This window comes from Pleurodeles waltl, chromosome 6 (genome assembly GCF_031143425.1).
Source record: "Pleurodeles waltl isolate 20211129_DDA chromosome 6, aPleWal1.hap1.20221129, whole genome shotgun sequence".
NCBI lineage: Eukaryota > Metazoa > Chordata > Amphibia > Caudata > Salamandridae > Pleurodeles > Pleurodeles waltl.
In genome coordinates, this window is record NC_090445.1 from 968,095,458 (window position 1) to 968,121,265 (window position 25,808).

The 25,808-nt window shown below is 42.6% G+C and overlaps 1 protein-coding gene across 3 annotated transcripts in view; it reads right to left on the reverse strand.

Annotated features, from left to right (window-relative positions):
* The window catches only part of IDE (insulin degrading enzyme), a 754,741-nt gene that overhangs the window by 703,530 nt on the left and 25,403 nt on the right, over nucleotides 1-25,808 (reverse strand). For all 3 annotated transcript variants that reach the window (XM_069239810.1, XM_069239807.1, XM_069239808.1), the window contains one exon: nucleotides 2,875-3,056. In XM_069239810.1, the coding sequence (XP_069095911.1) occupies nucleotides 2,875-3,034 (160 nt within the window). In that variant the 5' untranslated portion in view covers nucleotides 3,035-3,056. The remainder of the gene's footprint in view (nucleotides 1-2,874; nucleotides 3,057-25,808) is intronic.

The following is a 25,808-nucleotide window of genomic DNA, read 5'->3' on the forward strand; positions in this document are numbered from 1 at the left end:
GGCTTCAACGTGGTAGGCCCGAACAGGCCCGAGTCGGGCGCACACGCCCAGAAGGGCGAAATTTAGTTTTCTACTGTACTATCAGTTCGAGTCCAGGTGGAAGCGCGATCGAAACAATACCGATGGTCAAAGAAGTTATCTAAAGTTTCCAATACGAAATCTCGAAGCAAGAGGAAACATGTCCGAACCCGACAGTGGAAAGAAAACAAAACAACGGAGTCGATGCCCATGCCCATATTGACCAAGAATAGGAGTCACTCGACCCTGTGACTCCGAAAAGACTTCTTTAAAGAAAAAGAACTTGTAACACACCGAGCCCAACACTAGATGGCAGAATAGAATAATGCATAGCATGTGTATCTGCAGCTACACATGCCATCGAACATGTATGTTATATGTGTGTGTGTGTGTAAATATATATATATATATATATATATATATATATATATATATATATATATATATATATATATATGGAAAATGTCACTTACCCAGTGTACATCTGTTCGTGGCATTAGTCGCTGCAGATTCACATGCTGTGCACATCCCGCCATCTGGTGTTGGGCTCAGAGTGTTACAAGTTGTTTTTCTTCGAAGAAGTCTTCGAGTCACGAGACCGAGGGACTCCTTCCATTTCGGCTCCATTGCGCATGGGCGTCGAATCCATCTTAGATTGTTTTTTTTCCGCCATCGGGTTCGGACGTGTTCCTTTTCGCTCCGTGTTTTGGTCGGAAAGTTATCAGCACAACACAATCCAGACTAACTTAAGTGTAATTAAACTAGGGAAGCGGAGAAGACTGTCAAGCCTCCATACCTTATATGTAGCTGTGCATCTTAACCTGGAAAACTCTAGACTTCGACAGGTCATTGGGCACACCAGTTTAGGTGATCCCAGATTGAAAACGTAGACATAATGATAGCACGGAGATTGCAGGAGAGAGAAAAATGGTGTAAACAGGGGACTTTACACATCTAAAGTATGCTCTATAGATCCAATCTTCGTTTTGCAATTGAGAATATTAAACTATATGCCACTGACACTGTAATACAGCTGATAATCTGCGATCCTCAGTTGAAAACCATACACTTGAGTTTTCGTGTTTTGACACCTTGAGATAAAGGTCTGCCGACGGGTGAAAAGCTGTTTCTAAGAGACTAGAATACTTGCTAAGTCGTTCCTGTGGGAGCTCTAGCTTTTGGAGGATTGCCTGTCTAGAACGAGGAAGCCTTTGCCTTGAACGTTTCACTAGCATGTACAATTTACTAATCATTCATGGGTCTTTTTAGTGTTAAAATCCAAGCATGTCAGACGCGGTGCATCTCTTATGCAGCACAACCACCACTGACCTTCCTCTTGTGGCTGAGATTTTTAATGGTTTTCTCACAATAACATGAAATCAGAACGTGGTCGAGCTTCATGCAATGCTTACAAGTAGTGAAGTCTAGGTCACTGTGGTTGGGCGAAAAATGCCAGTGGGTTTAATATAGAGCACTCGGGGAGACACATTTTATGTTGAACTGGTACTTTATTGTACACTACTATATATCTGCATACCTGAAGGGGGGTTTGAGCCGTTAAAAATGCCTTTACGCTCACTGCCACCAAGCCTTTCTCTGCATCTCAAACAGAAATATTGTTCATAAGAATAAGGCCTGCATGTAGCAAAATCTTTTATAGGACACCAGTGGAGAATGCGAACATATACCCATGAGTGAAGATGTGAGTAAGAGAAACAGTACAATATTAGGCACTAAAGTTGCAAATCATTACCACTGTGTAAATAGTAAGTCTAGATATTTAAGAGGTTAGTAACGGTGTGGAAGGCGAGTTGAGGTTAGAACCCCTCTGTGTTACAATAGGCAATAACTGGTAATTAGCAAATGCTGAAGTAATGAAGGCTGAAAGTCTCAGATTACCGTTAGTCAACTCTTAATTTGTGGGTACTGCTTGAGAATAGAGCAGTCAGGAAAAAGAAGAAAGCACTGGATAAGTGTAGGGAGCATCAGATTAAAGAAAAGAAATGTGTTGGCGCTGATGAGTATGATGAAGACTGTGCCAGCCCAAGAAAGTTTCCTCCCTTCTCACCTCCATCTTACTGCTCAGAGGGCTAGAGCTATTTTCACTTTATCACATATGTACTTGTTTATTCTTGGGTGCATATGCCAATATACCAAATTTCTAGGAGCCATGCTCTAAATCAGGCTTCTCCAACGAGTAGCTGTGAGCTACTGGTAGCTCTCCAGCTACCTGGACGTATCTCTCCTGATTGCAGCCGAGCAAACTAAATTATAAACTGCTTAGTTGTATTAATATATGTATACCAAAATGTAAGAGCACACATTTGAGACCAAAACACATGTATTCTCAGGGCTCATTAGATGATGGTTGGAGGAAAATAGTTTTGTTTCCAAAATATACTTAAAGCTGATATTTGAGAGATTAATTGTGCGGCGCGGCGGAGACTTATCACTTACATTATTTCCTTGGTGCTAAGGGCACTGCAGTCATGTCTTTTAAGTATTTACCCATGTATCAGCATTTCTTTTAAGAAGGCATTTTTTTTAATTAATGCTGGCAGCAGTACATGATGAACCAAGGTGAGCACTACTCCGAATCTTGCATATGGTGGCCACAGATAAAATCTTGCACTGTTGCTAAAACAATAACATTATTAGTAGCTCAATATGATTTTCGCTGAACATAAGTAGCTCTTATTACAGAAAAGGTTGGAGACCTCTGCTCTAAATACACTTTTGGGCAACCAATATATTCCTCGCATCATACACGTCACTATAGCCAACATCAAGAATTGAAGACCACATATTACCTACTTTCCTGTCCATTTGCAATACAAAATACACACAAAAAAGTACCTATGTGAACATCAAGCGCAGCTGAAGATTTATCTGTTGTAGGGTCGCTGATGAGAATTGCTTTAATTCCATTTTCTAGTTCCAGTCCACGATATTCCCGCTTATCTTCATGGGACTTGATTATTTCGTTTGCTATTCTTTTAAGGGTCATTCCATTCATGTTGATGTTGTTATTGCGAGGTCTTAAAATAAAAATAAAACATTACATTTAGAGGGGAAATCATAAGCTTTATTTAAAGGTACACAATGAAAGAAACATCTTTCTGGACAACCACTATATCTACTTACAAAGCAAACTAAAACTGAACAATTTAAAACAGAGCGGTGGAACCTAGACAAATAATTATAATTACTAAACACCTCATCTTTCCCCTGCATAAAAATATAGTCACTTCTTTTTCTAATGAGCTCATCCACAGTCAGCAAAATGAATCCGATGGTCTTGTGACTGGCAATTTGGAATCAATCGATCCCCAGTAACTATTTATTGAGGGACGGGTGACAAAGATATGAGGCAGATGAGCCCCCATTAATGCCACATCTGGAACACATGTACACTGGCTTGTTTTTATCTCGATAAGAGGCATAAAAAAAATAAAAAAATAAAGTGGTCCTGGATTCCAATCAGAGCGAACAGAAGTTTGACAGACCTCCAATACAAGAGTCCTTCTTCAGATACCCGCATTTTTAACTTTCTGACGTTTTTCCAATTGATTTTTGGAGAGGACTAAATATAAAATTAATACCATAGTAAAAATGCAAACAAAGTATGGATTCAATGATTAGACAAAGTGAAAAGAACATTGTCTAGAATATATATACAATGTCACATAATTGAATGAATATATGTGTACACGGATCAAACTGTGGCCTTATTAAGTATAATGCATAAGTGTTTTATAGTATGTGTTATGGTGATTAGGTGGTCAAACAGATTAGGGACTTTTCGACTAAACTCTTATTCAAAACATACCTTTGTCAGTAGTGTGTAAAACTGAAGAAGTTCAGTAGTGGACGAGTTAAACTTTACACAAGTAAAAATATTGTCAAATTCGTCAAGGAGCGAGGTAACCCTCAATAGCACCTGGATGTCGTTTGCATATGATAGCAAGTGAAGATCACTGCTCATAAAGGTTATCGCCGCTGGTGTTTCCTCAAGAGTTGACCTAGGTGTGTCTGGCTGTTCTCACTGTGGGGCTGCCCAGCCAGAACGTGACATAGAACTGAGATGCGATGGAAGTATTGCTTGGCTTCGGGTACACACACCAAAAAAAAAAAAAAGAAAAACAGCCCTGGCAGGATAATTTTAGAGATATAATTTTACTATAAATAACTAATTGTTATTGGTGATTTTTTCTTAAACACTTTCAAACAAAATAATATATTTTATATTGACCAGGATGTCGTATTTTACAGAATGAGACAACAAACACTGATAAAGCAAGTTCTTTCATTTTACCTTAAATCTAAACAGAAAAAAGTCAAATGGTAAAGAAAAGATAAAGGTTTTTTGTGAAAATAGAGACAATTTTACAGCAAAATCATGTTACTCACAATAGTGCACAATCCTTGCTAATACTTGCTAAATGCATAACACTAAAAAGCTGACAGTCGTTCCCATTATTCTGAGCTTGGTATCATCAACAGGTAGAATGCCCGAGGCAAAAAAAGATCAGCTCAAAGAGTCGTATATCAAATGTCTCTGAATATTTAGAGGAATGATCCTCGACTGAATTGTAGCTTTTTTTTAAGGGGCCTTGTAGGACAGGCTCTAAAGTCATTGCGACGGGTTTCGGCATGTTTGTTCTAGGCCTCTTCAGGACTGGGCAAGGGTGTGTACCAACACCTTCACTATAATGGAGGTGTGGAACAAACCAACCGATTTTACAGGAGGTGCTTTTGGGCACATTAAGTATGACAGTTGAAAGCAATTCTTGCCATCATCTTTAAGTTCTGGGGGCCGTGGCCCCTTGCTCAGCTTTGTGTAACTGCTTGGGTCGCGTCTGTCGTCCTCGGATCGTTGCCAGCCGTCTTGTGGGAACAAAGAGCAATCAGCTTATGTGTCTGGTATCAGGGAGGGAGAAATTCCCATACTGGAAAGTGGAGTGTTCTCTGGTTTTGCACTCAGGCAACCAAAAAACACACAAAAAAGAGAGCACCAATAAATATGAGTGATGAAATGGTGTGCTGTGTAGAGATCGGAGAAATGCATTATACAAGAGCATGCTAGGGCAACGCAACGTTAACTTGAGTCAGAGGTACAAGTAATCAGTTTTATGAGAAGTTGGTGGTGTGCACTGGTGCTTGTGGCTATGCTGCCTAATATACGTGTATTTTTTCCAGAAACATGTTTCTAAGCAGGTACGCCAAGGGAAGAGAAATGTTACATTACAAAGTGTTGTACATGATATTTACTAGCAGAAGTACTAGGAAGGCTTTTAGCAGTATGTGTGTCGGGGCAGTTGATCTAGGGCACAACCTTATACCTTATGCGATGTTTGTGTGGAGTGGCTAGCTGTGGTTAGTATATTAGGATGAATAGGCCTGATGGCACCCATGGGGTGGGATCCATTACCAAGCTTATTTGGTCGTTTTATGTGGTAGTGGATGCGATGAGGTGGTTTAATTAGTTAATGGTAAGAGTAGCAGGGCGTGCTAGATTGCTGTCTGAAGTGACGTGTGTTGTATCAAGTGGTTGGTAGTCTGCTGGGTTTCAGCATTGCCCGTACTGTTATAGTTTAGCGAATAGGACATTCTGAAGGGGGCAACACAGACAAGCACAAATCTTTGCAAAAGGAAAAAAATGCCATACCAGTCCCAAATAGCACCAAGCAAGCCTGATTCTCAGAGAGATTCTGGAGGGTAGCTGAATATCAAGACCCTCTCAGCCAAACCACCCTGCCCTGCCTCCCCCCCATTTTAGTCCTTAGTGTGCCAGAAAATGATTTTCATTTTTCAGCTTTAATGAAAAATAAGCTAGAGGTTTTAAGTTCAATTCCGAAGGAGCAGTGAGATGTTCCTATATTACACAGCCTTTCAAAAGACCCAAGAGCAATGTTTCACCATAGCAGATTAACTTTTTCATAGTCTCTGGTCCGCTTCTCCACCCTTTTCTCACCATCTGACCTTCAAGGGTCTAAAACTTTTTCTTACACCCTCCTAAATTTGTCCTGTGATTTTGCATATTTTCCTTTCCTTTCGGAACTCTACGCCCCTTTCCTCTTCCAGCTCTCCTCTGACGTTAGGTTATGTGAGAAACGTAATAATAAAACAGGATAATCACCATCAGGTCACCAGTCCTAATACACCAAGTGAGCAACTAATTAACAAAGGCAATGTGCAACGGCATCGCACGAAATGATGTGACCAAGTGACCTACCTACGCTTTAAAGTTAATAGGTTCATTTCACCATCTAAACGATGGCACAAATTGTACGATCAAAATATGCTCCCAAGGTAGGTCTAAAATTGTGCTATCTAAGTACGTTCCCAAGTTATATATGTCTGTTTGCCTGTCATTCAAAAGCAGTGATGTCTGACGTAAAACTTGATATTACATTTAGGAAAAATATGCATCTTTATTACATTAAAATAAGTGTGAAATAGGACGAGTAGTTTTCCTAAGAGATGTGATTTTTTTTTTGTTAGTGTTCTGAAAGGGCCTGACTGCAAAAGCAGCAAACAAAAAAACTAATAAAATCCCACACAGAAAAGTGAAAAGAACATCATGCACTATAATTTACACATCTACGTATCAGATAAAGGTTCAGCGAGCTTAGAATTATTATAAGTAGCTTCCGTTCTTAAAACAGACAAAATAGATTGCTCGCTGGTACATAGTGGCGTCTTCATTGGATAAACAGTACTTTCAAGAGATAATGGTCTGTGCTAATGGAAGAGGAAAAAAAAGAGACAGAATTCTATTGTGGTCGTAAATGCGCCTCTAGTCTCCCTTGGCTTTCTGAGTCACCATGTTTAACACGTTACACGTTTGACCAGATATAAAGCAAACTCGCAATAGTTCATTAAGCGAACTGCCGGAGATTAAAGGATTTCCTTCTTACTTCCCACTTCAGCTGTACCTTCAACATCTTCTGCCCACCTTATGAAAGCAGCCTTCAACTCCGCTGTCGATGTGGGTATTGCCTAGTTGCTCAGGAAGCCATTCGGGGAGGGCATGGGTTATGTAAGGTTTAGTGCTGTGTATCGTCTACTGATTGGGATGTGTATATATTAGAGATATCATGACAGCTGGGTGTTCAAAACGTGTTAGTTCAGTGTGGGCTGTTAAGTGGTGTGTGTTGTGTCGACGTTGTGTGAAAAGAGAATGTTATCGGATAGGAGCGTAGTGACAGGTTGTGCAAGCTTCGACTGGAGTTTAGGGCTAGGTTCAAAGTATGTCGTTAGTCAGGCTTAATAGCTGAAGAAGTATGCACACTGCCAAATTGAAAATTACGTGCCGATAGGATGGTTTTTGACTTGTGGTGAATGGTGTGTAATCAATACGGGGGTCTGGAGGTTCAAGTCTTACTCTGTATGCTAGAAAGCACTAAATTAAAAGATGGATGTTTGTGTGCACTTTTACGGACTGTGAATTTTGACAGCCATCTGTGATTCGGTAGTGTTCCCATTTTCATGATCTAAAGAGTAAAGGACAGAGTGTTTTGATTGTGATTACTGATGGGCAGGTTAAGTGTATAGAGTGGTCTGCGAAAAACGGACGCTTCAGACACCTGCTATGGTGATTTGGGTTGATCAGTGCTACAATCCCCCTTCCGGGTGTTAGTGCACTCAACAAATCTGAATAATAAGTGTGACCACAGATGTACAGGTTATTGAAACTGGGTGAGGTATGGTAGTGTAAAAGAGTATGCTAAAAAGGGCGCATCATGTTCTGTCGAGATGACTGTAGGTGTGGAGCAGAGCTCTCAAGACGCCTCCTGTGAGACTTTTAACTTCTGTTTCCTCACATTATGATACTTCCCTCTCCATTTTAAAGGAATGAATTGCTGACGTTTTCGCACACGAGATAGGGAGGGAGATCTGGAAGGAGGAGGGAGATATCTGCATGTATACAGTATCCTGTTGAGTGGGGAGCAGGCAGGAGAGAAAGGCAGGGACGAGTTTAAGAGTACACTAAACAAGGGATAAGATGTAATGTAGTAGTATGTGCTTGGAAGAGTTTAATATTCTGTGATAAGTTTGCCTAGTATATATATATATATATATATATATATATATATATATATATATATATATATATATATAGGTTATTGTTTTAGTGACGGTGAATGACAGTTAATGCAAACAATTAACATCTAACGTCTCACCTTCTGCTCCAACCTGGTCCCACCCACAAATATCTTTAGTCCAGTATAAATGTTTCTTTTATAGCCATTCTTGCCGTGCTTTTGCTTTCTGGTTTTATACGGTTTAATATCATAGGCATGCCTCTGTTTCAGGTCTGTGTTCTTTTATATTTCCATTTCGCATCCTCCACATATTTTTTCATATTTCTTCATACATCCTCTGCTCTTGTACACTTCTTTTCCTATAATCCTACAGTATTCCATTCCTAATTCCTAGTTCTGATGCACAGGGGGCAAGGCAGAGCACCATCTCTGGGCTATATCTCTCTCAGCCATCATGCAACCCATGTTGATGATAATGTGTAGAGTCTGAGGTCTCCCATATGCCCATTAACGCTATTCTTGGTGTCAGACTTAAGGCCTTGCACTTATTGCAGCAGCCAGTGAACTTCCCCCTTAAGACGTGGGCAGCTCCATAGACTATGCAGAAAGGAGCTTTCCATTCCACAGTCTCTCTTGCAGCCCTCGCTGCCTATCCATCCTATCTTATATAAGAAGGTCCGTGTGTAGTACACCTTTAGTAATATTTTAAGCTGGAAGCTTGCTTTTATTGCCACTTTGTTTGGGAACTCTAGTGCCTCTGCCCAATCGTCATCCTATAGGTTCCCTGCGTCTAATTCCCACCTATCTCGCAGTTTTGTCAGTGAATCAAAATGCCATATGTCAGTGATACCAGGTTTTTCTCAACTCTCCCGCTCAGCAACTTGTTTTCTAGAGGGGAATTTTCTTGTGTCTCCTCATCTGGAGGGATGTTATTTTTTCAGGGCATGGGATAGTTTTTGCCCCACTGGGGCTCAGTCATCTTATGTTCTGTCTGTAGGTATGAGAATAGGACTATCCCATTTGCGTCCCATACTTCCGCCAGCGTGGATATTCTCATGTCATCCCACTCTTTCAATCCCTGCAGGAACAAGACCTCTTTTAGCATTGTACCTTCCCATCGTGGGGTCTTGGGGGTTAGTCTCTCACTCCAGCCCATATCCTTCGTCAGTCTCCTCCAGATTTCGATTACCTGGTGTGTCACCGGGTACATTTTCTTCAGAGTTCTTCCTCCGTATAATGCATGCAGGTAGCTATGTATCCCCCATGCCCGTTTTCGCTCTCCAAATCGCCAGGTTATCAGCCTCAGTATATTCCCAGTCATTTACTACACTGACTTGTGCTGCTTCATAGTACTTCCACACACTAGGCAGTGCAATTCCCCCCTCGAACCTGGACCTCTGCAATTTTTTCAGAGACATTCTGGTTTGGCCTCCCGCCCAGAACAGCTTTCTTACAAAACCATCTATCTTAATGAAAATCATATCAGGTATTCTACGTGGTGTATTTTGTAGAACATACAGCATTCTGGGGAGAGCCATCATTTTGAACATGGCTGCTTTCCCTACCAGGGAGAGTGGCAGCGACTGCCACTGTCCACGTCTTACTCTTAGCGCTGCAGAAGGGGCACCGTATTTGCCTCATAGTATTCAACTTCCATATCCCTAATTAATTAAATTTGGTTTGCTCCATCTGGAGTGGCAATCAAAGGTGGTTACTTATCAGATCGTCATCCAATGGTAATACTAGCGTTTATCCCAGTTAATTATGAAGCCTGAATGTCTTCCAAGTGTGTCAAACATCTGTTGGAGCATGTCCATTGTTTGCGTCATGTTGTTTAAGTACAGTATGATATCTTCGACATATAACGAGATACAGTTCTCTTGCCCCTGACCATCGCCAAATTTGTGTGTCTTCTCTTATCCAAGCTGCCAGAGCTTCAACAGCCAATGTAAACAGCATCAGCGACAGTGAGCAGCCCTGCCTGGTGCTTCTCATGATATCAAACTTCTGAGAGAGATGACCATTGACCCGTACCCTGGCTGTAGGGAGGTTATAGAGGAGTCTGACCCATCATATATATTTTGGCCCGATTCCCATCCCTTCCATGATTCCAAACTGAAATCTCCATTCCAGTGAGTCAAATGCTTTGTTAGCATCCATGGAGACAATTAATTTGCCCGCCGGTGACTCCTGGGCCAGAGCTATGTTATTGTGTAGGCATCTGAGGTTCAGCCTGGTCGAGACCCCCGGCATGAATGTCTTTTTAGTCCTGGGGTACTAACTCTAAAATAACACAGTTTTTAACCTTTTTGCCAATACCTCTGCCATTATTTTTATGTACCCGTTGATCAGTGATATGGGCCTTTAGGAGCCCCATCTGTTGCCGTTTTCCCTGCCTTTGGGATTAATATCACCCTCACGGGGCACATATCCTCTGACAATTTACCTGTTCTACACGCTTCAGTCAGTGCCTTATGAAGTGGGACAGTCACTTGTGTTCGTAGTCTTTTGAATAGTTCAACTGGGAGTCCATTCAGTCCAGGAGCTTAACCTGTTTGCATCTGACTCAATGCCTGTGCAATCTCCTCTACTGTAATGTCTTCTTCTAAAGCTACTTTTTGTTTTTTGCTCAGTCTCTTTATTGGGCAGTCATAAATGAATGTTCCAATTTCTATTTCAGGGGCTGTTGTGTGAGAGTCATTGAAGTGTTCCAAATATGTGGCAAATTCTTCAGCTATATCTCCGGTTGTGCATATCTGATTCCCTGATGTTTGCCTAAGTTCTTTAATCATCATTTTGTCCCTTTCCTTGCTTACCAGCCACGCCAGTAGCTTCCCGGTTTTATTCCCTCCTTCATATCTTTTTTGCTTTGCTATGTAGGAGGTTTTCACCTCATTTTTTGCTACCGCTTGGTACTGAACTCTTTTCAGTTCAGCTGCTCTCTTACTGGTGGGGTCCCCCTTCTCCACATATGTCTCATCTAGGTGTGTGACTTCTTCCTCCAATTTATCTAGTACTGGTGTCCTTTCCTTTCTATCATGTATCTCCCCAGAGATAATTGTTCCCCTTATCATTGTTTTATATGCCTCCCATAATATCATTGCACTTTGCACTGGGTTTCTATTTTCAACAAAGTATAGCTCAGAGGCCGTAGTCAAGCATTTGGCTTCTTGTTTGTTAGCCAGGTGCCATGTTTCCATTTTCCATGGTTGTTTCGCCCTCTGGGTTTGGAGGTCAAGAGACATCCACAGTGGGGTGTGATCGCTTATTCCTCTAGCCCAATATTTTGCCTCTCTAAACCTGCAGTGTCCCCCCCCCACCATGGTGAAAGGGTAATCTAATTGGGAGTGCATTAATGTGCCCCTGAGTAGAAGGAGTAGCATGTTTCCTCTGGGTGTTCTCCATATGTCACACAGACCTAGTGCTTGTGTAACCTCTTCTAGTCTTCCTCTCTTCCTGCCTCCCACTAGATAGGAACTATTTCTATTTCTACTGGTATCCATTACTAGGTTGAAATCGCCTCCAAGCACTACCAAGGCACATGGGGCATCTAATAGTATTTCCCCAAACTTTTTAAGCAGCTCATTTTGAAGACCTGGTTGGGCATACACATTGACTAACATTCTATCCTCTCTTTCCAATTCCCCCAATAAAGCTGTGTATGTTCCCTGCCTGTCTGTCTAGGATTGTTGTTCAAGAAACCGTAGTGATCTCTTCATCAAAATTGCCACTCCTCTCGACCCATAGGTGAATTGTGCCCAGCTGCCAAATCTATATCTCCCCCTACCCAGGCACTGATGCTGTTGATCTATCAGTAGAGTCTCCTGTAGGAACACTATATCCATTTTTTGTCTGTTGATCGCTTTTTGAATGAGGCTCCATTTTACCCTGCTGCCCAACCTGATAACATTCCATGTTAATCTCAATATACTTTGTAGCTGCATCATGGAGGATGTATTCTGTGCGTGTTTGCGCAGCCTCCTCTCTGTTGTCCTTGTGTGTGCCCACCTTTCGCTTCTTTGCGAGTCTCGGTAAACTGAACCCCCTGGTACCTAAACCCCTCCCTATCTTACCATATGGTGATTCCTGAACTAAACACTCCCCAAACCTACGGTATGTGTTGTCCCCAATCTTAAACCCTAACAAACATGTTGTGCTTTCATCATCTGGACATGGCGACCTTCCATTGGCATCATGCCTATGAGGAGTAGCCCTCGGCTCCAACATTACGTATCGAATGTCTATGTGTTACAGCAGCTCCACTGGTGGGAGATCAGGGCCTGAGGCATGATCTGATCCTTTCCAGCCCTCGTCTCTTTTCACCCCAACTGTTCTGATGTCATAGGCGTCACTTCTGGTAGATGTTTCTCTTCTGTTTCCTGGCCTATTTCCGTGCAATCAGTCACTTTCATTGCTGTCAACCGGTAGTTCTCTCAGTTTGGGTGAACCAGTGTTGTTTCAATTCTTTAACAACCTTATTCTGCATCTCTTTTATCTGTTCTTTAGTTGGTGTTGTGGCACTCTTCCTCTCTTTTGTGTTGCGGTGTCCGACTGTTGCGCGATTCCTCCTTTCCCCCCCATGTTGTCCTCGGTGGCAAGCCCATCCCTAATCACTGGCCTTTTAGCCATATCCAGGTGTCCTGTGCAGTTTGTAGAAGTTTTTTTTCTCTTTTAGTTCCAGTCGTAGTTTTGCTAGGTAGATAAGTGAATATTTTATTCTGTGTTGGTATATATGCTTCTCTTTGGCGTTGTATCAAGTTTCTGTAATCCGGATATAGGTGGATTTCAGAGTTTTCAATGAACAAGGGGGTGTGTTTTCTCGCCATCTGAAGGGTGACGTCTCAGACTCTGAAGTTAACCAGTCTTACTATTATTAGTTTAGGAGGAGCTCCTGGTTGCTTAACACGCGTTGGAATTCTATGAGCTCTTGCTACTTAAAAGAATTTGGATGGCTTGGCTTGTAGTACATTATTAGCAGGCTTCCACATATAACTCAGTATTATGCCCTTCTGCTTTTTCCGGCTCCCCCACTAGTCTCACATTATGACGTCTTGACCGCCCCTCTGCCTCTTCGTCTGTTTGTCACCTGTTGTAACCCCATCTCTAGATTCTTGCAATGCTTTATAAGATCTGCTACTTGGGGTATGGTCGTCTCTATCTGCGCCTCCGTTTCTTTGACACGATCCGTTAATTTCCAGTGGTCATCCAGTAGCAGTCCCACTTCGTTCGCCACCGCTGCTAATTGGGTCTCCAAGGATTGTTTTGTGTCTTTGATCGCTTGTAAAATAGTTGCTGTGTGGGTTTCCATTGTCCCTGGTTCCTTCTCCTTATCAGTCCCGTCCTCTCCCGGCGGGGCGCTTTTCCTTCCTATGCGGGGCCTCACTATTTCATTGGGTGTCTTAGCACTGGCTATTCGTGTACACCAGTTGCGGGGCAGAGGGTGGAATTGGCGAGTTTTATTTTATGAGATCGAGCTATTTTTATATACCACTAGACCCTTCTAGCAAGTGGACACAGAAGAGGTGTTCTGTCCAGCCAGAAACTGAATTAGCAATTAAGGTGTCTTTAAATCTTATTCTTGTCACATTTGCTCTGTGTTTAGGGACAGAGGTCAAAAGTTAGTTTGTCTTCTTGCAATGCAAATACTTTTCCTTGTGACTGCAGAGTTCCAGGATTTTGTAAGGTGAACTGTCTGACCTATGTGAAATGAAAGGCTTTTGGTGTCAGGTTTTTCCTAACACACAAGAATGCAATTGCGCAAAGACAACTCCTTGTAAGTGCATTTGTTCTGTCCTTCTCTCCACTCCACCCCACTCCACTCCACTCCACCACACTCTATGCAATCCATACCGCTTCACAACACTATACTCCACTCTATGGCAATCCACTCCACTAACATTTGGCCATGCTTAATAGCAGCCACACTAGTGTACAACATGGCTAAAACATGTTGCCAAAGTCAACAGCTCTCGCATAGGCAAGACCTATTGGCTTTGCCAATTCTTGTTAAATATAGGCTATATGAGAGCGCCTTATCTAAGACAAGAACTGGACTATGAAAAACTGTGGCATTAAATAACAGACGTAATAGCACACCAATTATTTGCTGGCGATTTATTGCAGTCAAAGGAATCCTACTGGGGCCAGGTGCAAATGGAATCGAGGTAATAATATTTTATGACTATTTTAACTTCTTTAAGAGAGATTACACATTTTCTTGTCCGGTTTCATAGTCTTATTTAAGACATATATATATTTCCTCCATATCCTTTTGAAGTATAGAATTTTCCATGAGCATATGGAGTATGATATTCTATGTCATGTCTGTGTTGCTGCAAGCCATGGCCTAAAACAGACAAAATATATGATTATTATTTAAATTAATTGCTAGCTGCCGTTCAGTCCAGGCATCAGCCAGTCTCTAATCTAAAACACATTTCAGTTTTATATCGATATTCAACAGCCCCCTTGTCATCTGCATTAGCTTTCAATTTTAGTGCAGATCCATTTTTTTCTTCTAAACTCTTCTTGCAATAAGTATCTGACAGTTTACATTTTGTGTGTCCTTTGTGTTTTTTTTGTAGTTGATGTTACAGAGAAAAAAATAAAATTAAAAATATTTCCTACAACATTGTCCTAAATGGGCATCCAGCTCTTGTGTGGATTTAAACTAGACATTAGCAAGCTCAAACTGTGGTTCCTAAACAATGGTTACACAGGAATTAAACTCACAAATCCGAATTACTTATTTACAGTTGGAGCACTTGGCTCAATAAAATTGGTAGAGTGTAATCACAAAAGTCTACCTTAAACATACGTATTTAGGAAAGTGTTCACTTTCTGGCCTAATTTTGAAGTCAAGACACTTATCCAAGACCGTCACATGGCGATCCAAATATTTAATTACAATTTTTTTTCCTGCTGTGTGAAATGTGTAATAGTATGGTTGACCATTCACAAATCCTCTGTGAATTGTTAAATTCCAGATTCCAAACTGACTAGATGATTTTTCTTCTACTTAGAGTAAATTTAAAGTTGTTACCAAACATGTGTGTGGGATAGAATATTGTTTGTCCAAGGTGGCAATATTTGTTGTTTGACTCCTGCTTAAAAAGGAAAAAAAGGAAAAAAAGTACCATCAATATTGTAATCAATGTGTTCTAATTCAGTGATGAATCAAATCAACTTGATTCTTTTTTTCCTCTATTATTTGTTGCAGAATGTAAATGTTATTCACAGGTAGCTTTGTTTTATCCTTATATTTAACAAACTACCAAGATATTTTTTGACTTTATAATAACAATTCTGACCAGTCTGAGATGATTCTTAAGCAAAACTGGCAGGCCCTCGTTTGGTCTGCTCATATTAGACCTTGTTGCTAATGTTGTAAAATACAGTGAAATTAAAGGAGGTAAACGTTTATATCTTGAAGACCACTATTTGGTGTTGGTTTAGGTCTATCAATTCTGTTCAATCTGCCTATCTATGCATGCTACATTTCAGGACAAAAACAAAACAAAAAATAAATAAATAAAAAAACAAAAAAAAAAACAGACTCCATTGAGCATCAGGTTGAAGTTGTAGTAGTATTAGGATTTGAGAATGCATAATATGTCATCACTTCTTGTCAGTTGTCTGTCCCCCGTATTAGCTGCTCTAGTAAATAATATGAAAAATACACCTCTATTGAAATAGTGGGGTCTCTAAACAGTTTTAAATTCTGGTTATCCACTGCATTAGCTATAACTTCACCCAGATGTTTTTGGAAACCTAAGCTGTTTTAGTTGTAAATACTATCAATTAGGGTTGATTTGGAGGTATTGAGTAGGCTCTTAATATTGGGGTTAATGAAAAGGAACTTTGTTTCCAAATAATTGTGGTTGTTAGGAGTATAGTTTTTATTGCAGATTTTTTATTTTCAATTGGTTTTTGCTCTTTTCATTTGTTATAGTTATCTGGCTTTTAGTAGGTCCAAATTCCCGTCTTAAGTTACTTTCCTAATTTTTGTGATTACCTGCCTAAAATGATTTTGCAGATGTTACTCTAATGTTGTTAACTATTTCATATATTCCTTTTGCAATTTCATTTGGAAATACATTATCCTTCGATCATAACTCTAGAGGAAGACAGTTAATTTTATTTTTCAGTTGTATTGCCTTTCACTAGGTTTGCTATATTAGCTTCCTTTATATTATGATTTGTTCTGAAAACTTTTCTGTCCTTATTTGTGGCAACACGTTATGTCACTGTTGTGTCCTCAATCAACGTTTGTTGTACTTTATCTTCAAAAATTGGAAATAGTTTCTGACTCCATACTGTTTCTAGAGCGGAATTTAGGTTTCTTTGTTTAATTTCTACACTTTCATTTTTTTTCCTGTTTTTTTTAAAGTTCTAACCACAAGCATACCGAGGTATGGTGCAAGCCAGCAGAAAATTAAACAGGGATACACAAGTTGAACTACACAGTGTTATAAAAAAAAAAAAAACACGAGTTCCTCCTGCCAACAGTTAGACCAGGAGTAGCATAGCAACAAACAATATGATAAAATATAAATCGGGGCAATCTACAGGAAAATGTTACTTACCCAGTATGCATCGGTTTGTGGCATGTTGTGCTGTAGATTCCCATGCTCTGCATACTCCTGCCATCTAGTGTTGGGTCCAGAGTGTTGCAAGTTGTTTTTCTCCGAAGAAGCATTTTTGAGTCACAGGATCGAGTGACTCCTTCTTGAGGATACTGCTCCTGAGCATCAACTCCTTTGTTAGATTGCATTTCCCACAGGCAGGTGTGAAAAGGAGTGTAGAGGAGGTATAGAGAAAGATGTCCATGCAAATATAACTACATATGTAGAACTATATACAAGTATAAAGTAACTGAAATGGCTACAGGTGTCCGGGGAGGAGGGAGGGGACATGTGAATCTAGAGCACTACAAGCCACAATCTGATGCTTACTGGGTAAGTAAATTTTTCATTTCGATGGCATGTGTGGCTGTAGATACATATGCTCTGCATAAACTGTAAAGCATAAAAGCTGTGGCTAGCCTTAGGGAGCTGCCGTTGATTGGAAAAGTGTTTGTAGCACAGCCTGACCTACATTGGCTTGCTGACATGCTAGTATGTCCATACAGTAATGATTTATAAATGTATGTGGTGCTTTAAAAATGTCAGTTTTCAAGGAAAGCCATAGCGGCTCTTTGTTTCCTAGAAGAATGTGATCTAGGAATAAGAGGTAACTGTCTCTGCTTTAGCACAGCAAGTTTGTATACACTTTACTATCCATTTAGCTATGCTGTTTTTGGGTAGTGAAAAAGCTACAAAGAGCTGTTTAGGTTTCCTAAAATCTTTGGTTCTTTCAATGTAAAACATAAGAGCTTGTTTAACTTCTAAAGTGTGTAGACTGGTAGTTCATTGCATTGGTTGATATGGAATTGGTAAACCACTTTAAGAAGGAACTCCGGATTTGTGCGAACAACCACCTTGTCTCTATGGATCTGGAAAAAAAAAAAGGTTCTTCCAAAGTTAGGGCCTGGCGCGCACTAACAAATCTGAGTGATGCGATAGCGACTAAGAACGCCACTTTCTAAGAAAGATACTGAAGAGGGCATGAATGAAGTGGCTCAAAAGGAGGACCCAAGAGCCCGGTAAGCACAATGTTGAAGTTCCAGGATGATGCAGGAGGCACTTTGGTTGGAATAACCCTTTTATGGTATTCTGTGAAAGCTTTAATAACTGGGATTCTGAACAAGGAAGTATGTTGTCTGTTCTGTAGATATGCAGCTGTAGCTGGGAGATGTAAACAAACTGAAGTGTAAGCTAAATTTGCTTTCTCAGAGTGTAACAAATAAACAAGGTCTTGGACAGTAGTTTTAATGTGATTAAATATGTTAGGGTTGGCAGTAGCATAAAAATGTCTTCATTTTGCAGCATAACATGCTCTGGCTGTGGATCTACAAGCTTCCCTGAGATTTATCTTACATTCCACAGTCAATTCTAAGTAACCTAACTCTAGGACTTCAGGAGCCATATCGCAAAGTTGAGGGACTTGATGTCTGATCTGTCCTTGATTTTGAGTGAAAAGGTCCAGTCTGTTGGGAAGCTTCTCGTGAGGAACTTCTAAGAGGTCTAGACGTGTGGTGAACTATGGTTGACGTGCCCAAGTGAGAGATACCAGAATCATGGTGAGAGATGTTTGCCTGATCTTGTGAACCAGAAATGGAATGAGAGGGAGAGGTGAAAAAGCATAAGCAAATATCTGCGACCAGTTCATCCATTGAGCACAGTCCATGGGGAAAGGGTGTGGATATCTGGAGGTGAAGCGTGGGCATTTTTTATTTCCTGTGGTGGTGAAAAGGTCTACCTGAGAAGTTTCCTACCTTAGAAAATAATTTGAAGAAACTGCGGGTGGAGTTCCCAATCACGAACTTGTTGCTGTATCCTGCTGAGCATGTCTGCAAAGTCGTTGTCCGTTACCAGGAGATACTCTGCACCCAGGTGAATGTGGTGGTGGTGAACTCACTTCCATATTATCGGAGAAAATTGCGACAGTTGGGACGACAGTGTTTCTCCCCCCCAGTCAAACCCCCCCCCCTTTCTTCTTGTAGGTAATACATGGCTGTCATTTTTTCCGTGCAGACTGAGACAACCTTGTGAGAAAGGTGATAAGGAAAAGCTTTCACGGCTAGAAAGACTGTCTGAAGCTTGGAGTAGTTGATATGTAGGGATGGTGACTGAGATACCAGAGGTCCTTTACTGTGAGGTCTTCAAGTTGAGCGCCCCAAACTGTCAGTGATGTGCCTTGTCAGAATGACCGGAGGCACAGGGTTCAGATAAGACAGCCCTTTCAACAAATTGTTGGTGTTCCGCCATTGGAGACAGCAGTGAGTACAAGGGTCTAACAACACTACATCCTCCAGGTGACCCTGTGACTTAAATCACTAACGAGATAGACGCTGCTGTAGGGGACACATGTGGAATCTGGCATGGGAAACAAGGATAATGCAGGAGGCTGTCATCCCAAACAGGTGCATGATCGTCCTGACTGTGTATGTACGATTCTACTGGGGGAGCAGAGGCTGAAAACTATGAACACTACTTGGGTTGGGGGCTATGCTAACTCCAACTCTGCATTGAGAACAGTTCCTAGATAGGGCTGTAAGTGAAGAGGTTTTAGATGGGATTTGGCAAAGTTGATTGAGATTCCCCAATGTGTGAAGCAGGTTGACTGTCATCTGAGTGTGATGTTGACACTAGCGTAGGGCACTGGCTTTGATGAGCCAGTCGTCTAGATAAGGGAACATAAATATGTTTTGTCTTCTGAGGTGTGCGGCGACTACTACTAAGCAATTTCTGAAGATTCTGGAAGCAGTTGTGAATCCGAAAGACTGGACTTTGAGCCTGTAATGTGTGCCTTCCACCACAAATCACAGGCATTTTCAGGTATGCAGGGTGTATGGGGATAAGGAAGTAGGCTTGTTTTAGATCTAGGGCTGTCATAAAGTCGCCTTGTTACAGAAGCGGGATAACGCTATATGAAACTGAAAGAATATAGTGGTTTAACGGTCTGAAGTCCAGAATAGGCCTGAGAGAGATGTATTTTGGGGGGATAAGAAAGTATAGGGAATATACTCCTGATCCCTGCTGTTTTAAGAGGAAAGGCTTGATGGCCCCTTTCAGAAGAAAGGACTGAGTTTCTTGTTTGAGAAATATGAGATGCTCCTGGGTTAGTCTAAGTGTGATGGGAATGTCTGGAGGGGTGGTAATGAGCTCCAGACATTAAGCATGTTGGAAAATGGAAAGGACCCATTGGTTCATGTGATCTTGACCCACTCTGGATGAGATTTTATTAAGTTGTCCCCCAACAGAAGTGGTGGTGGTGGTGGTGGTGGTGGGGGGGGATTAGTCACTGCTTTGGAGGTAGAGCCTCAGGTGGCGGAGCGCTTACTTCTGCCTTGGTTTTTATTGCCTCTGTTATTGGCTCCCCTGAAGAAACTGATGGAATATGAGGCTGAAGGCTGTCTGGACTGGAAAGAAAACGCCTCTGAGGTTGAGGATTTGTAACCACCTCTGAATGTGGGCTGATAAAAAGGGCTCCTTTGTGAGGGAGACTGAAGAGCACACATGGCTTTTGCAGTGTCCGTATCTTTCTTCAGCTTCTCAAGGGTAGAGTCCACTTGAGGGCCGAAAAGATGCTCCTTGTCAAAGGACATACTAAACACCGCCCGCTGGACCTCTGGTTTGAACCCAGAGCATCGAAGCCAAGCGTGCCTCCTTATTAATCCACTAGTGTTAATACCACGAGCAGCTGCGTTTGCAGCAACTAGGGTATAGCGGCTGGAATTATTTGTGATTGTTTGTCCCTCTGCAACAATCTGCTGTCCTCTTTTGTGGTGCTCATCTGGGAGAAAATGGTAGGAGCTCTTCCATCTCATCCCAATGAGCCTGGTTCTCTCTTGCTAGCAAATTCTGTGAATTGCGATACCCCAATGATTGCCTGCCTAGGCAGTCACCCTTCTGCCGGCGGCATCTAGCTTTTTACTCTCTTTATCTGGAAGAGAATCCCCTGTGACCCGACTATGGGCCCTTTTCTGTGCAGTGGTTGCCACTATGGAGTCTGGAGGGACCCGATATATAGCGGGTTAGTGGGAGCAGACATACTTCTGATCTATTCTAGGGGTGATAACCCTAGAAAGGATAGGTTCTTTAAAAAAAATGTTTGTCTGCGTGATGAAGCATGCCCGGGAGCATGGGGAGAAACTGTATACCTCGGTGTGTGGCTGTAAGGGTATCAAACAGGAAGTTCTGCTCAACGGGGTCCCTATGCAGCTCAACATTATGGAAGCTGGCTGCAAGATCTACTACCTTTTGATAGGATGTGCTATCCTCTGGTGGAGAGGGTCGTGCAGGGTACAAATCTGGGTCATTGGTGAACATGGGATCTGGGTCACATGCGTCCCATGGATCTGGGTCCTGCTGTGTCCCACCCAAATCTTCCCCAATGTATACAGGCGATCCCGGAGGTGTAAAATTTCCTGAAGTAGGTGTGGGAGGTGAATAAGGAGGGATGGGAAGTGGAAGAGAAGCAGGGGGGTAGAGGAGGAGTAGAAGGTGGAAGAAGTGAAGAATGCTTTGTAGGTGTGGAGGATGCCTTTGGTAACCATCTTTGGTGGTAGAGAAGCATATAAAGCCTCTTGAAAGGATAAACTTCCTCTTGAAAATTAATATGGGAAGCAATAATGTACTGTGTACCTTCCTGGATAAGGAGGCAGCGCTGTTGAGCGCCCATGGCCTCCAAAGTGGGTTCCACAGGTGAAGGCATAGCAGCTGAAGACTGGCTACAGTCAGCACTGAAGTTTTCAGTCAGTGCACTTTGCTTGCCAGAGAGGTGGCGGTGGTAACTGTTTGGGTAGGTACCATAGTACTCAGTGTAGAGGTTCGGAAGGATGTGTCTTGGACCAAGGTGCCAGAGGTCGAAGCCGCTGTTTTGGTCTTCGCTTTTTTTTTTTTGGAGCCGAGCCAGAGGGCAGGGCAGCCGAAATAGTTTTTCAGATCAGACCATGGCCTGGTAGCAGTGGCGGTCCGATGACCTCTGCAAGGGGCTTTTTTAATCAGTCTTAGGGTGGGCAGGAGGGGCCATGGTACTCACAGGTTGTACAGATGTTACCTCGTAGCTTTCGATATTTGACAGGCCATCAGGGTCCTGGACTGAGAAGGCCTACTCTTGTTCCAGCTCCTCCTGGGCATTGTCCGGTGTCTTGTCAGCCATCTCCAACTAACAAGCTCTTCAGTCCCGAAGGGACTTATTCGACCAGAAGGATTTGCAGGCGTTGCAGGTAGCCTCATGGTGATCAGAGGGAGAGTCACAGGTTACACACCAGATGTTGGTCAGTGTGGGGGAATTGCATGGCACCAAGGATAGAAACGAAACAGCGTCTGTTCTATCAGCTCAGCATACTCCTCTGTGCCGTGTGGTGAGGTAGGTCTGAAATGGGCACGGTCACACTAGAGGGCGCACAGTTGGTGCCCAGACCAACAAGCGGAGACGACCACAAAGATGGGAATATTCGATCAAGGAACAATGCCGTTGCTAAAGAGAAGATGGAAGGAAAGATTTTGAACGGGGAGTGTAGAAAGATGGAGCGTCTACACATGTCCGAACACGACGGCAGAGAGAAAACAACATAACAAAGGAGGCAATGCCCATGTGCATTATCACTAAGAAGTCATCACTGTATCCTGTGACTTGGGAATGCTTCTTCGAAGAAAAACAGCTTGAAACACTCCTGACAACAATAGATGGCAGTATGCAGAGCATGTGTACCTACAGCCACATATGCCATCTAACACATGTTTATCCTCTTCCATGACCCAGGATCGAGGACGGCAAGGATCCTGTTGTATTCCCCTAAATTCAGCCCAATTCTTTCAAACCTTGTAGTGTTTCTGTGGACAGCCCCTCGCTAGGTATATGAGGTGCTCCAGGCCCATGCAGTAGTCTGCTCCTGAGGACCACTGAGTCACTGATTGGGCAGTATTCCATGCCCTTTCAATATTGGCTTGGCTACTACCAGCCCCACCAGAGTAGTGCCCTCTTATATCTATCTCCCCCTTATATCTGCTATGATGTGTAAGAGAATAAGCTTGGGGTCTCTGGGAATCTTCCACCCCAGTACCATATCTAGGGTTCCCCACACTCTGCCTCAAAAGTGTGAAAATGCATGACAATGCCAGAAAGTGTAAATTAGATCGCCCCTGGGATGACCACAGTGCAAGCAAACTCCCAAGGTGATTAGTCACATTGTGAACAGTCTTGTTCATGGGCGGTATGTATGGTGTAATATCTTTAGTTGGATTGAGCGGTATTGAGCGGTTATCAGGACTTCCCTAGGGAAAGCCGCAGTCTTAATCCAGTCATCATCATCTAATGGCCATCTGTCCATCGCCCATGCCTCCCACACTCCCACTATCGGGTCTAGTTAGTTTTGCACCAGCACCTTAATGGATAGCTTGTATTCTGAGATATCAGTGAGCAAAATATTTACCTCCAGAGGGGAGTATTCAGGGATAACCACCATGGCAGGTAAGTAGGGCATGAGTGCATGATGGAGCTCGGGGTAAACTTTTGTGGAGATAGGCATCTGGGGCGGAACAGCTCCACCGAATAATAAATGTGGAAGGGTGGCTTGTCCCATGGCCTATCCCGCTACTGCGTACCCTGGGTTGTGTAGTCAAATTATGTGGAATTATTTAGATTGTAATTATGTGATACTGAGTGTATTAAATTATGTGGATGAGCTGATGAGCTAGTCAACGCCTAGCCAACTGTATGGCTTGAAGCAGTCTTGAATTCCTGACTGAATAAGGAGGCTGTGTTCAATGCATATTGATCGCATAGGGCCAAGTTGTGTGTGTTTGTGAAGTTGAGGGGTTTGGTTTAAGAGTATTGTTGAGGTAAGTCCAGCAGAGTCTGCATATAACCCATAAAATGTCATATTCCCCTTGTGCTACAACATATAAGTCACTTTAAGAGAAACATATGTTGCAATATAAAGACATAAATCACTGTCCCATTGAGACAATCTATAGGAGGCAAATGGGACATAGGCAAAAACTGTGCAAGCTATGAAGAATTGGCCACCTATCTCATAGGATGTTTCAGTCCCATAATCACTAGCGTGAGCTCATATTGGCGCTGGCAGATGTAATGGCCTTTGGAAAGAGCACACAGGCCTACCCTACCACTAGTGGTGATAACTCAATAGACCGGGAAGAGAACACAGACATTGCCCCGAGTAACAGAACAAACCAGTCTGACTCATAGGACCTGTCAGACTCCAGTAGGATCTTCCCAAAGTCCCACTGAGAGCAGCAGATAATCTCCTCTGAGACCAGCAGTCAGTTAACCTTAGGAGAGGCCACCAGTGGTGCACTACTTGTGAGAAACCCTTGAAACTTGGAATCAGAAACAAAGCAGTTAGCAAATGGCCCTGCTGAGTTGCAACATGGACAATAATTGCAGTGGGCTACGCCCCAAGAACTTGGATCACCATCACAGATGCTATGCTGTTCCTGGGCTGCATATAATCTTACACTGATGGCTGGTGAAACGGGCCGCATCGGCACATGGCCCCCACCCACCCCTCAACCGGAGAGGTGGAAGATACTACAAAGCTGGTGTCTAAGATAACAGTTTGAAGAGGAAAGGTTTTACCAGTCCAGGGGAGGGGGAGTTGGAGAATTAAGTTGTTGTTTGGTAAGTTGGGGGAACAGTGCAGTACATCATGACTCAGGGGAACTACATTCACGGCATGCAAGCACCTGGCCCCGGTGCTCCCTGGGTGACCTGCTCTGGTAGGGCGGAGGGCAGGCAACTGAATTTATCACACAAAATTCGAGTTCCCAAGTGTTATAACAATCTCCTGGAATGTGAGGGGTATCCATACACTAACTAAACAATATAGTGTTTTCATATTTGTCCCGTATGGGATCCCACCTAGCATTACTATACGAAACGCACTTACAACTGAAAGTGGGGCAAGCTCTATAGAGGAAGTGGAGGGGTCAACTGTACTATACCATATATTCGGCATTTGCTAGAGGGGTTCTAATCTGGGTCTAGCCAGAGGTCCCGTGTCAGTGTACTGAACATAGGGTGGACCCACAGGGGTGTTTTGTGGCACTCCAGGGTCGCCTAGATGTGAAAGACATCACAATTATTAATATTTATGCCCCAAATGTCAGTCAGACAGGCTTCTTCAATTAACTTTCCTTGCGGTTACCTTCATATATTAAAGGAGAAGTACTGATAGGCAGCAACTTCAACTGTGTCAGCGACCCCGACAAGGACAGGTCACACCAGCCCCTAGATGGGACAGTGATCCGTAAGCCTGCGCACTCATTTAAGGATTGGGGAGAGAACTGGAACTTGATTGATACCTGGCGAGTGTTAAAAGGGCAGGAATATTCATATCTCTCCCCCATATACAATTTGCATGAAAGGTTACATAAATTTCATAGCTCACTGCAGATACACCAGAAAATATGCAACGTAGAATATCTCGCTAGAACCATTTCTGATCTCACCCCGATACTACTGGCGTTGGGGCACTGACCCTCCTCCCATACCCACATGGAAGATAAGGCCGGAGGCATTGTTGGATCGATACTCCCTTTAAGGGCACATAGTATTGTGTGATACATATACCTACCAAGAGAACAAAAAATCTACTGACTCCAGGGGCTTAGAATGGACCGCCTTTAAAACAGTCCTCAAGGGTCGCTGTATAACAATCAGTGGGGGTACGACGAACTCTGCAGCGGGAAACTCAAGCCGCGGAAGCTAAACTGAAACAAGTAGAAGTTGAACTGATAGAGGGAATTATATGATAAAAACACAAGAGACAAAGTAGAGAAACCCCTAGCTTGGTTGGTGACACCAAGTGTCCGAGAGACCCAGATTGTAGAGATTCAAGCAGAAACTGGCATACTATGAATACACAAACTGATATTAATGAGGAATTCCATGCCTACTATGCAGGGCTGTTTAAAAGTAAGTCACAGGTCACCCCTGCTGAAATGAAAGCTTTCCTGCAACCCCTAGTCTTCCCTAGAATAGCGCAAGAAGAGGCAGAATTATTGGGGGTGGGAGGAAAATTACACTCCCAGAGGTACAGACAGCCATGCAACACTTGGCTGGAGAGAAAACACCAGGAACTGATGGGCTCCCGGTTGAGTCCTACACAAC